We start from the raw sequence: 13,648 nt of genomic DNA on the forward strand, positions 1-13,648 counted from the left end.
ACAGAAGAGGGAAAGAGAAATTGAAAAATGAAAAGAAAAATAAGAAGTTGAAAAGAGAACCTCAAGAAATTGAGTTAGAAGAATTGAGGTAGAGTGTTTACTTAGAGACAAAGAGAGATGATGAAAGAGTGACTAGTGTTTAATGTTGTGTAAGGGGAAAAGACATTTCTGATTTTCCAAAAATGGGACTAAATTTTCACGAATTTTTTTTTTGGGTTTATTTGGTGATAAAATCACCAAAGGGGGGATTGCTGGAGCAGAGTTTTCTTTTAGAAAATTCATGGGCTTTTGAAGCTCTGGCATGTCTGTGCGTTTTATTAATCTATTAATAATTAACAATTAACTATTTGTCTTTGTGCAAGTGTGTTTAGTAATCAACCCGTTTGTCTTAACATAAGAGAAAGTTACACGAGGGTTAGCTTATTTGTGCTGTTTCTGTATTTACAATAACGTGCAAGTTTTCATGTTTAAATGTTGCTGTGTGCTATTTATTTTCGGGCACAAAACGCTGTCTGAATTAATGCTTTTTATGTCGCAAAGCTAGATAAATACATACACATAAGGGTATTAGTGGGGTTAACACTGTTTAATCATTATGCTGTAGTAACGTTTATTTTGTCTCTTTAATTAAAGATGGTCTATTGTGGCCTATGAAGGCCTTAACCGAGCTGAGAGTATTTCGAAGCCTGGCTGTGGCATATTCTGTGATGTGGCAAGGGAGACCTCTGCTGGAATAAGGTCGAAGACAACTGACCGTGGTCCTTATTGTATTTTTCCATGAGGACATCAGCAGTTTTGAGGATCTCCAAAAGAAATGGAACGTCCTTGGCAAACAAAGGAGCTTCAGAAACAGACAATGAACTGTGGCCTGGCTGCCGAGGAAAGTTGTACAAGTTGGATACTTTGATAGTTTCTTGGTTCCTGTTCCGTAGTTCACGTCTTGTGACTTTTCCTGAGCGGAGATTTCCAGATGTAGTAATGTTACATCTCTTCCTTCTCGTTCTGCTCAGTGATACAGTTTATCCTGCCAACTTTATGTGTGTTTCTATTGTATTTTTCATTATAAGAATTGCTAGCTTCGTGGTGATCCACAAGGAGGGGAGACCCCGTGAGCGGGTTACATCCTATAGGCCTATCTCGCTCTTGAACGCGGAGCCCAAAATCCTCGCCAAGGTGCTGGCCAACCGGCTGGTCGGCGTGGTGGGCGATTTGGTCCACCAAGACCAATCTGGCTTTATACCCCATCGCAACACGGCTCTTAATCTGCGACGCTTGCACGGGGTGCTCGCGCGTGTCCCGTTTGTGCGGGAGCCGGCCATCTTGGCGTCCTTAGACGCCACCATGGCGTTTGACACGCTTGAATGGCCATACATCTGGGCGATGCTGGCGAAATTTGGATTTGGACCGGGATTCATTGGCTGGGTCAAATTGTTGTATTCGGGCCCATTGGCGCAGGTGGTGGTGAATGGGCGAGTCTCGGCCCCATTCGCGCTGGGGCGGGGCACGCGTCAGGGTTGCCCCTTGTCGCCGCTCCTGTTTGCACTGGCCTTGGAGCCCTTGGCGGAGTGGCTGCGGTGGCACCCCTCTATCCGTGGTCTCCGCTGGACCCCCGAGCATGAGGACCGCGTGTCCCTCTACGCCGATGATATCCTTTTGTATCTCGCCTCCCCGCGTAACTCGCTGATTGTCCTGGTTGATGTTTTGCGCTCCTTCGGTCGTAACTCAGGCCTTGTCATCAACTGGGCGAAATCCTGCGTATATGTGCTTTCCGGGGAGGCTCCGGCCCTACCACGGGACTGCCCGATCCAGATTGCCTCCCAGGGGTTCCGGTACCTGGGTATATATATTACTCTAGACCCGGAGGCCCGCTACGAGCGGAACTTGCTACCCCCCCTCCAGCGCCTGAAGGAGGACGTTGCGCGTTGGCGGCGTCTTCCGCTTTCGCCGCTTGGCCGAGCGGCCTTGTTTAAGATGATGTCCTTGCCGCGCTTTCTGTACGCGCTCCAGAACACTATGGACTTGGTTCCGGCGCGCTACTTCCGTGAGGTGGAGAGCCTGCAGCGGCGCCTGTTCTGGGACGGGCGGCCGCGTATTGCTCTGGCTAAATTGACGCTCCCGTGGTACGATGGGGGGGTTGCCCTCCCGGACATTAAACGGTATTACTGGGCCTCCCAGCTAGCTGCAATTAATCATGGCCTTTACGGGCCCGCCCTGAACCCGGCATTTGAAATGGACAAGATGCTCCTGCCCGGTGGCGATTACAATCGAGCGCTCTACTCTGGCGCGCCCGACTCCCGTCTGACGGGACCGACGCGTGTCATGGTGCGTGTCTGGCACGCGGCTAATGCAGCTATGGGGTGGAAGGACCGTTTGACCCGGGCATCACCGCTATATGCGTCTGAGAGGTTGGGCTCCCTGTGGACATCGAAGGGCTTCGAGAAGTGGGACACGATCGGAATCAGCACAGTGGGAGATCTCTGGACGAGGGGGGGATTCAAAACTTTTGAGACGCTGCAGACGGAATTTCAGCTGCAAGGCAGTGAGTACTTTCGGTACTTACAAGTCCGCCACGCGCTGGGCTCCGTCTTCCCTGATGTCGCGTCCATTCCGGAGTCCTCCCCCCTGGAGGACAGAGTGCTGGATGGCCATGTCCCAGACAGCACGATCTCCCTTATATATAAAAAACTGATCAACGACAGATCGTGCCTGCTGACTAGTCTCCGCGATGCCTGGGTTGCCGACGGGCTGGAACTGGACGACGAGGACTGGATTTCCGCGGTGGCCTCTCCGAAGGAGGTGGCCATCCCGGCTCGCCTTCGCTTCGTCCAGCTTAAGATCCTCCACCGGGTTTACGTGACGGGGCCAAGGCTTCTACGTATGGGCTTTGCTGGTGACGGATTGTGTAAGCGTGGCTGTGGTGCCTTGGCAACTTTCATGCATATTCTGTGGGAGTGCCCAAAGGTGGAGCGATTCTGGCGTGGTGTGCATGAGGTCCTGCGTGTGGTGACGCGTGTCGCGCTGTTGCCTGAAGCGAGGAGATGCTTGCTGAATGTGTGGGAACCAAATGACTATTCGGTCCCGCAGACGCGGTGGGTGACTCTGGGATACATGATAGCTAAGCGTGACATTGCTCAATTGTGGGGATCCCAGAGGCCCCCGGCGGTGTTGGCCTGGGAAGAACATATGGATTGGTGTATGTTTCGTGAAAAGGTAGTGTATGTGGCGAGGGGTAAGCCTGGGGCGTGGGTGAAAATCTGGGGCCCCTGGAACGCCTATCGCGGGGGTATTTGTGAACCGCCACTGCTACCGGCCGCCTCACCAGCTCCGTCCCCCTAGCCGACCCCCTCCCTCAGCAGTGGGCATGTGGTTCCCCAGTCCCTGATCTATTCCCATTCCCCTCTTCAGAGTTTGGCTGCTGGTTGGGATCCCCCACTTAAGGAGCACGTGCCGTCACTTTGGATGGCGGGTTGCCTTGCGGGTGTGGTTTTTTGTGTTGTTTTGTTTTGAAAAAAGGAAACCGTATTGTGGGCTTGGAGTTATGTGGCCTGCGCTATTGATATCTCCTGATTTACCAATCTGCACCGCCAAGAGACTCTTACTGTAGGTATGTCATATGCTTCTGCCACTCTAGCGGCCGGCCGGATGGTTGTAGGCCCATACTTGTAACCTTTTTAAAATGTAATAAACGGTTTCAAAAAAAAAAAAAAAAAAAAAAAAAAAGAATTGCTAGCTTAGGGAGGGTTTTGCCACTTGCCATTTTACCTTTGCTGCGTGAAGCTGCGTTGCAGAGGACCGTGCTGAGGACTTTGTCCTGAGAGACTTTACTGAGAGACTGGTCCTGACCCGTTCTGACACTTAGTTAGAATAGGTAACTATGAGAAATGATTTATTCTGATTTACTTTGACTAATTTAGATAAAGCAATATAACTTTTAAACATGGTGTTGAATATTCTTTCTTGTCAATTATTGTGTACATTTTGATCATTGTTGTATAGATTGTATAGAGTATGTTTAAGGATAACCACTATAATCAGGTCCTATCGTCCTAGATATAGATGCAGGGTTTTCTTCCCACAGGTCTTATGCTGGTAGAGTATTTGAGCGTATGTTAGTGAAATGGGCCCTAGCGTATGATGAATGTATGTGCGTGTAACTGTGAAATTACTCTATCCGTGGAAGTGGGTTTATTTTAGGTACCCTGATCTCTATCAAAAACAAAACCCCACATTTTAAAACTTTACCGTACGGCTCCGTCATGTTTGATTGAGCTGTACGGCAAAGTTCCAACACGTTCATAAGACCTCGCTTGACGGCGGTTCCTGTGAATGGTAGAAATGTTTGTCGGGCTGGCTGGACATTTGGCAGGTGATACTCAATCAGGACGATGGAGTAGTTAACTTCATCACCTTTACGGAGTAGAATCCATCTGCCAAATTATAAATCAGACCCTACGTCCTACCAATGAGGGATAAGGATAGAGATGGAGCTGTAGGAGTGGTCCTCTCCAACTCTTCCAAGACCGCCCCTCCCAGGCAGAGATGTGTATTCTTCCATATTCAACAGAGAAATGTTGAGAGTAATATGAATAAACAACCATCCTGCAACTGTCTCGTGAGGGAATCTGCTTGCTCTTCAGAGGACATCTTCATTTACAGGTTGTGGCTTTTGAGTGTCTTACCTGCAGCACAGCTGTCCTGGCTTTCCTCGATTGCATCGTTTCCATCACCTTCGGAAAGCGGCTGGTCCAGACCTGGAGGATTTGGGAACCTGCAGCTATCCTCCTCTAAGGAGAGACAAAAAGTCACAGAGATGAAATAGCCTCAGCCAGTGTGTCCCCACGCTGCGGTGCAAGCTACATTGGTGAGCTACCGTCCCAGCCCCCCGATCCCATTATCCTGAAGGGAATAAGTAAGTCTTCAAGTTTTTCATAAAGGCGCCCTCCATGGGCTCCAACCGCAGGGTCAGAGGGAGTTTGTTCCAGAGCTGTGCAGCCAGAAGGTGAAAGGACCGACCCCCCATCCTGGCCGTCTTAACAACCGGATCGCATACCAGACCTCTCTCCTCAGATCTGAGGCGGCGAGTTGGAACATAAGAAGTGAGAAGATCAAGCAGGTAGGACGGCGCAGTCCCCTGAATAATGTGGTGGCAAACGCACAACGCTTTGAACCGAACACATTCTCGCATCTGTAACCAGTGGAGGGAAGCGAGTGCCGCCCTTGAGGGGGCTCTCCTTGGACGCATGAGAACCAGACGAGCTGCTGCATTCTGCACACCCTGGAGTCTCTGCAAACATTTCCCCGTTGCACCCAGATACAAGATGTTACCATAATCAAGGCGGGATGTCACCAGGGCATGGACTAAGGTCTTCCTGGCTGACATAGGCAGCGTGTCCAGAGTTTTACGAAGGCCCCTCAAAACTCCAAAGCAGGCACCCGCAACCCGTCTAGTCTGGTACTCGAAGGAGAGATTCGTGTCCATCCACACCCCCAGATTTTTGGCCTGGGCACAGGGCACCGGGGTAGGACCCAAGCTCTGCGGCCACCAAGTCGACGACCACACCCATGGCGCTCTCCCCACCACAAGCAACTCGGTCTTATCGCCGTTCAACTTCAGGCAGTTATTGGCCATCCATGATGCTAGCTCTTGCAAACATGCCATGAAGTTGGGGGCTGCCGTGTCCTGTTCCTGTGTCAGGGAGACCACCAGCTGGGTGTCGTCGGCATAGGACACAACTCTGATCCCGAAACCATCAGCAATCTCCGCCAGAGGAGCCACATACAGGTTGAACAAAGTCGGGCTCAGGATCGAGCCCTGTGGTACCCCCTGCTTCAGTTTGATGACCTTGGAATAGTGCACACCCTGCCTCACCAGGAAACTCTGCTACGCTAGGAATGATTCCATCCAGCTTAATACCGCGCCATACACACCTCCTTTCCTCAGACGGTGCACCAGAGTGTGATGGGCAACCGTATCAAAGGCGGCACTTAGATCCAACAGGATCAAGGCCGCTGTCTGACCCGCATCCGCATATTGCCTGATAGTCTCCGTGGCTAGTAGCAGGGCAGACTCTGTCGAGTGGCATGCCCGGAAACCGGATTGGGTAGGATGTAAGAGGTTACGTTTCCCAATATGTGCCATAAGTTGCCTGTTTATCACTTTCTCCGCAATCTTTGCGAAGTATGGCAAAAGAGAAATTGGGCGCAGGTTATCAAGGCGATCTGGACCTAGATGTGGCTTTTTGGGTAGAGGAAGTACCACTGCTTCCTTCCATCTTCCTGGAACTGTGCATGTCCTGAATGAAACCTCCACAAGATGTCTAATATAGGGCTCCAGTATTTCTATGCTCCCTCTAAGCACTTTTGGGGAGGCCGGGTCTCTAGCAGAGCCCGACTTTACACTCAGGCAAATTTTAGTTAGCACTTCTGGGGGGGGACGGTAAAACTGTCCAGTCCCTCACCCTCATTAGCGAGCCCTGCCTCCTCCAAAATATCATGGCCTACTTGGGCAGAGTCCGGGAAGGTGGAGTAGATTTTCTCCACCTTATCTGAAAAGAAGTCAGCCGCGCGGTTACATAGCTCTACCGAGCCTATTACAGGTGCTGCCACTGTAGCTAGGGACGATATTTCCTTATAAACTCTGAATAGTTCTCTAGTCAAGTTGCCCACTGACCCAATTCTTTGCAGATAATATGCTGCCTTAGTTATTCTAATAAGTCCATGGTAGCCCTTCAGCATAGCTTTATATGCGCTCCTCCCCAGGTCCGAAAAATCCTTCCTCCATTGCCTTTCCATGCGTTTGCAGTCTGCCTTCGCATTTCTCAAAACGGCATTGAACCATGGGGCAGATTTTTGTGCTCTACCTGGTATTTTCCATGACCAAGGGGCAGTGCTATCTAGTGCCGCCACAATCCTCCTGTCCAGGTCTATATGCATGAAAAATGTGACCTTTATTGTTACTCTTCACTGATGTTCGTGGATCTGGGGCATTGCTATTTAGAAACAGGCTCCAGGAAGACACTCCGACACAGAGCATGTTGTTTGTCTTCAAAAGAAAGCGGAAATGTCCTCCTGGAGCATGATGGCTGCCATTTCTTGTGAACGTTGATGTGGAGGAGGCAAGAATGTTGCTCTTGTGATTATGAAACATGATCACACTCAGGAGTCAATCATCTAAGTCATCATCATCATCAAATCACTTTATTCGATCAAATACAAATTGATCATAAACGTACAAGCATCTTTAAAATCGTCAGCTTACAAAATATAATAAATAAAATGTATCAGTCAATAAAAGCAGAGAAAGATTTGTTATTTATTCCTAGCTATTGATGCAGTCTCCTAGACGTTAGGGACAGACACAAGAAGGACACTACACAATAGCACACAAACGGTCAAACAACAGTCGTAAAAAAACCAGGCCTGGATGACACTGTCTAAATTTGTATTTACGCATAACTGGGAAAATAAACCGTTTGCGGCGCTCCAGATAGAATTTACAAAAGAAAATGATATGAAGATTTGATTGGGGAGGCACACCATCGCAAGGACATGGCGGCAACATTTAAGGAGAAAATATTCTCATTGGGTAACCCAACATACAAGGGAGAAGGTTTGATCGAAACCTTAATAATACTAATCTATGAGGGGATTTGTCACATACGAAAGGTAAGAAACTGACCCCTCGGGAAAGATCGGCCCCTCAAAGCAGGATATCACCATATATATATATATTACTGTTGGGTTTGTATCTCTCTTTGGCCATTATGGGTAAAAAACTATTTTTTATTGAACTTTTTGTGATATTTAAGCAATCCTGCTGTTTTTTTTAAAAGGGATATTAGACCCAAAGAAGTTAAGGTGCTCTTAACGTAAGAGCTCCATGGGATCCTAAATGCATGGTTCAAAATGAGGCATTTTTTAATAAACTGGCACGTGGGACCGAGGGATTCCCATCTCCAGATAGAGTTCCATAAGAGTATTGGTGCTAAATATATAAGGGACGTCTAATTCAAGATGGCAGATGAAGCTAGAACCGCTTCTAGGGAGTGTCTTCCATAATTTGAAGGAGGGCAGGGTCAGTATGACCCCATACACCAGCCCCGTAGGAAGCTACAGAGGTAGATTTGGCCGTGTACACTTTTTTAATGACGTCCAATGGTTTAAAGCCTAGGTTTTTTAATAAAGGAATACAGGATAATTATACTTTTTTCCAGCAGTAAACCCCTATTGGTCTCCATATGAGACCATGTTGCAGATCTGTCAAATGTAACCCCTAAGTATGAGAATGTATCTGTCTGTGCCACCTTTCGGTCTGCTATATAAAAGGATGGTTCTTTCTTTGTCCTGTGCCCGGTCACTAAAATAAAGTACTTGTAGGTCTAAATTTACTATAAACTTCACATACTCTTCTATGAGTTTTGGAGCACCATGCCAGTGTGAGCGATTAGCACCGCATCATCAGCATAGAGGTGTATGGGATTACGGACCTGATTCATCGTTGCAAAATCTTACAGGGGTGCCTCCACATCATTGGTATAGATAGAAAAAAGAACTGGAGCGAGAACGCAACTCTGTCTTACCCTCTCTTGATGTCAAACCACCTAGTGCTCTCTCCCTGTTTCCCATAGCGGACACATGCCGAAGCCTTTGAATATAGCTGCCTAATAAAAAGAACGATTGCCTCATCGATGCCCATCTCATCCATAATTCGCCATAGGTGACGATGTGCAACGCAATCAAAGGTGTGTTTGGCGATAAGCAGGCTCAAATTACGACACTGATCCAGCGTTCCTTTGCCCTTTTTAAAGCCATTTTGGACAGGAATCAACATATTGTTTTGAGAGGGCCATCCCTCTAATCTATTAAGTAAAACCAGACCCATGAGTTTGGCAGTGCTATCTAATAAAGAAATGGGTCTGTAATTTTTTGGCTCTGATTTATCACCTTTTTTTGTAAATGGGGATTATAATAGACTTTGACCAGACAACCGGCGGGCCCACATTGGCAATAACATTAAAAACATTGGTCAAAACTGGTCCCCAAAATTGGGACACCATCCAGACTGGGGGCCTTATTGCTAGTACACTGCAGCAAAGCTTCTCTGACTTTAAGATTGTTCAATATGAGAGTGGGCTTGGTGATTAATGTGATACATTCCAAAAAAGAGAATCTGTCCTCTGTTGTAGGACCGAATATTATATAAATGTATTCAAACCAGGTGGTTTCATCCATGTGGGTATCTAGTTTGGGATCTAGGGGGCCTTTTAAAAACAAGGCGTTGATTACCGCCCAGAAATCCATGGAATTATTTCAGATAGTCGCCTGATAAAGTTCTTCCCAAGCCTCCTCCTTCATAGTTTTAATCTATCCTTCCTGGCATCTTTATGTAGCTGGCGGGATATCTTACCAGTTCCACATCCCTTGGGTTCATTCCAAGGGCCTTATGTAAATTAGATAGTGATTTAGTCCAAGCTTGATCAAACCACCTGGGACTGAAGGATTACCAGAAGGAGCTTGAGCTGTTAGACTATTCTTAACTTCCACCAGAATTGACTCAAAGGCAGCCATCACCACAACCGGGTCGTGTTCATGTCATGGGAAGTCATAATATCGTTTTGTCTTTTTTCAGCAACCAGAGAGACAATTTTCTCCTTGTCAATTTTGCCCCATTTGAGTACAATGTCATTTCTCCTTGTTATGTGGAGTTTGGGTGCCTCATCTGCTTAACTTGTATGTCTTCCCAGGCCATTTGACAGGATATGGCTGCATGGTCACTAAAAATGTTTTTAATATCATGAAAGGAGGATTTTAAGGGCGCTGGGACAACCAGGTAGTCAATAGTTAAACTATGAAAATTGTTATCTAAATCCTTTATGATAAGGAGTCTGTTAAATGCATTACTGTAAACGCTATGGGTAAAATGAGGGATTGATTCTCCCTCCTCATTAGTCAAGCCACATATCGGTTTAGCCAAAAAACCACAGTTATGAGCATTAAATTCACTCAACCATAAAATACTGGGGGTCTTATTGAGATTTCTGTTGAGAGCTTCAATTTTTGCCTCAATTACATCGACAATCTTTGACATTTCCCTCATAAAGTTATTGTTATAATAGTTAATTAAAAGCATAGTGTCACCCCCTGGGCCTTTAAACAACAATAAATTATAATAAGGTGAGTCATTATAGGAGGCAAGAACTTTGAGTCTTAGAGTGTTTCTCGCCAGTGTCGAGATAGCCTCTTTCGCTCTGCCTGCTCTCGAAGGGAGGGCAAGTGTGTAAAACGATCGAAAACCATCTTGAGGATGATCCAGAGGATCTCCCCCCTTAGGTGATAAGTGAGGCTAAATTGACTTCAATTTTGGTTAATCTCTCATTGAGAGGATGCAACAATTGAGCACCCGTCTGCTCAACTCTAGTAAGTATTTACCCAACATCGGGTGGGACAACCAAGGTGGAACCCGTATATGTGGGTTTAATCGATTCTCCCTATTCCCTTTTTCTTTTTAGTGGGAGGTTCCGTGGGGGAATGATTAACTTTGCCAAGAGCAATAGGATAATTAGAACATTTGGATCGAATGATTTTTATTGCGGTAGATGGGGAGTTGACAATAGGCACAGATTGAGTCACGTGATTCGGAGGGTTTGTTGTTAAAGTTAAAACTCCGGCCTCTCCTAAGGAAAGTCTATGCTCAGTAACTTATTTCTCCCTCTCCAAAGCAACCGACGCCCTTAGGAGAAAGGAGTCCAGAGTATTAGTAGGCTCACCTCCTTGGTCGACGGAATTGGATTCCCGCTTCCCCATGGGCGTAGTAGGGTCCTCTGTAGATGTCATGGAGGATTAGCCAAGTTAGAGGGGGGGCCCAGTCAAGCCTCTTACGGGCTCCGATGGGTGTGGACGGGCACGCCCTTGGCCCGGGCATTGCCCAGGCGCGCGCCCCGTGCCGCGGGCCAGCGTCTCGGTTTTAAGCACGTTATCAGGCGCAGGAGCAGGAGGATGACAGAAATTGCAGTCCCCAGCAGTGCGGCAAGCATTGGCATGGCTCTCTCCCCCTCTCTGGGCTCAGGGCTTGCAACAGGTTTGCTGGCGGCTACCTGGACCCCCCCCTTACACCTGGTCCTCCTTGCACATGGGCAGCAATGACTTCAATGGGCTTCTGTGGCTTCTGTGGACTCCTCCTGCAGAATCAGCCTCATTGCCATCCAGTGGGGGTGGAGGATCTGCAGGTTGAGGTGGCTGGGCTCTGAGTACGGGGTAGGCGGCGTAGGACTGCTTAGGGCAGGAGGGGAACTCAGGCACATGAATGGGAGCAATCAGTAGCCGACTGACGATGGGAGACGGCAGGAGAGAAGTAAGGGAAGGCCCAAGGTCAAGCGCCAGAATCTCCTCAATCACCGAGTAGTCGCCACCGGCTGGCACTGGTGATGGAACGGCTAAGTGTGATTTAGAAGATCCACTGTTGTGCTAAATCAGGGGTACACAAAGAGGCAATGGAGATTTGAGGCAAAAAATATCAAGTGCAAATAGCATTAAAACATTAGAAGGGAAAATGTTAGCTCTCTCTACCAAGGTACAGCTAGGTAGTACAAGAATTCCAGTTGTACCCTCTGAAAAGGTTATTATTCACTGGTCAGGCACTGCAACTGCAGGTGAAGACCTGCTGAGTCATCTTCTTAGAACTGCTCAATCACCGAGGACAAGCATGTACTCTGGCCCCTGACCTTGAATTCTTGTTTGTTGCTATTCACATATTCCAGCACAGATCGACAGATTATTGTAGGGATACAAAGTTGTTCTACTGTCATGTTTGGCCAAAGCTTAAAGCTTTTTGTGGTGATATGAAACCTGAGGAAGTCTCTTTTCCAAGAAGAAGCCTACACCTTCATAGCATCCTTTCTTGAAGGTTGTTAGAAAGGAGTATTTATTGTTATTTCCTGCATTGAATAGACGCCTTTCCTTAGTGCAGCATCCTCTTTTATCATAAACATAACATAAGTGCCTTGAAGTGGTCCTTTAGACCTGGACTCTAGATTTAAAAACAGGGCATCCTCTTGCAAGAACTTGAGAAGTTACACCTATGCGGAGGTGAATGCAAACACTGTTTACCTGAGCAAACGTAAAAGTTTCTGAGTGGTCGATTAAAGGTGACTGAAAAGTTTGGGCTGTTCATCGCAGGTACATTGCATGGATGTGCCAGTGAGTGTAATGTTTCTGCCCAGCCTCACGTAATGAGGAACCCTGTTTCCAGCCCTTGATTTCATGTTACACGTCATTATGTTTCAATTGGTTCAGTGGAAGCAAACGATGCCTACAACTCCCAGGATACATTAGGTTGTAAAAATGAAAGTTTTGAACTGAAAACAAGTTCTTGCGTCCACACGGTGCAAGGCTGCAATCCTAAAATACCAGAATTAATATTAAAGTTAGGAAATTCCAGGTGTAGCTTGAGAGGGTTTACATTTGGAAGGTAAAAGGTGCAGTGATCCCTCACGTGTTTAATCTCCTGAGTGTCCCAGATTCAAATCCTAGTGGTAGTTTACTACAAGCAGGAATTGTTTATTTTCAGCCCCAGGTGAATCTTTTGCAGGATGGTCCCGGGGACCACTGCCTGCTCTTAAAAAGAAAAGGAAAAAGTGGCGTTTCATTTTTATTTTTGAACTGCAGACCGTTTCTCTTCATGAAAAACAGGCTGCATTTCAATAAAAAATATTGCTTTATTTCAAAAGCAATCACAGACATGCTGGTCTGCTGACCCCAGGAGGCCACCATCCCTGTGATTTCAGGCCATTACCAATGGGTCGCAAATTGTGACCTACCTCATGAATATTGATGAGGTAGGTAATTTGCAATCCCATTAGGAGTCGCTAAATATGTCTGAGACACATTAGTACATTTCATTTTGCGAGTCCCTAATGGCGAGTCACAAATAATCGCAATTAGAGACTCGCAAAATGAAATCATAGTACATCTGGCCCTAAGTTTTCCAGAAAGTAGTTTATCACGTCAATTCTCTAACTATAGCTGGGATATTGAATCCACTGAAGATGGGAGATCCACAATGAATATGTATGAGAAAAAGGTTTGTAATATTATTTTATTATGTTTGGTCATTGGCAAAAACTGGCTAGATTTTTTTATTTTCTGGCTTCATGAAACTGACATTATCTACAGTATTATAATCTGAGAGGGAAGGATCTGTATGTCAAATAAATAGAAGAAATAACGTTAAACTAAAAAAAGGAGACATTTCCTTACTCTAATCTACCAAATATCATCAACGAAAACTTTCTACACATCTCCCTGGTGGCAGCTCCCCTTTGGCATCATTTCACTGTGGTTTCACAGGAGCGGGCTCTGGGCATTGTGTGATCCAGGGGTCTTATGCCTTGCATCACTGCCTAGTGTATTTATAAGGAAAGAAAGGAGGCACATCAGCCAACATAACATACCTGTACTGTTGTAAATTGAAACAACGATGTGATTAAGCATTTACTAAAGACATTAATTCCCCTTTTATAGATCGTGTTTTCTCTGTTATGTTGACCGAAGCTTGGACTCCATTTTGTATTGTCATGCTTTCACGTGTTCCCCACGAGAAGAGTCCAACCTCTGTGTTAGTTGCTCTTGTAATCTGCCTAGTAACAGTCTA

At 46.6% G+C, this 13,648-nt stretch overlaps 1 protein-coding gene across 4 annotated transcripts in view; it reads right to left on the reverse strand.

Moving 5' to 3' along the window:
• Positions 1–13,648, reverse strand: part of LOC146801341 (uncharacterized) — a 202,521-nt gene that overhangs the window by 32,158 nt on the left and 156,715 nt on the right. For all 4 annotated transcript variants that reach the window (XM_085620992.1, XM_085620991.1, XM_085620989.1 and 1 more), the window contains one exon: positions 4,680–4,784. In XM_085620992.1, the coding sequence (XP_085477118.1) occupies positions 4,680–4,784 (105 nt within the window). The remainder of the gene's footprint in view (positions 1–4,679; positions 4,785–13,648) is intronic.

This window comes from Triturus cristatus, chromosome 8 (assembly GCF_964204655.1).
Source record: "Triturus cristatus chromosome 8, aTriCri1.1, whole genome shotgun sequence".
Classification (NCBI taxonomy): Eukaryota; Metazoa; Chordata; class Amphibia; order Caudata; family Salamandridae; genus Triturus; species Triturus cristatus.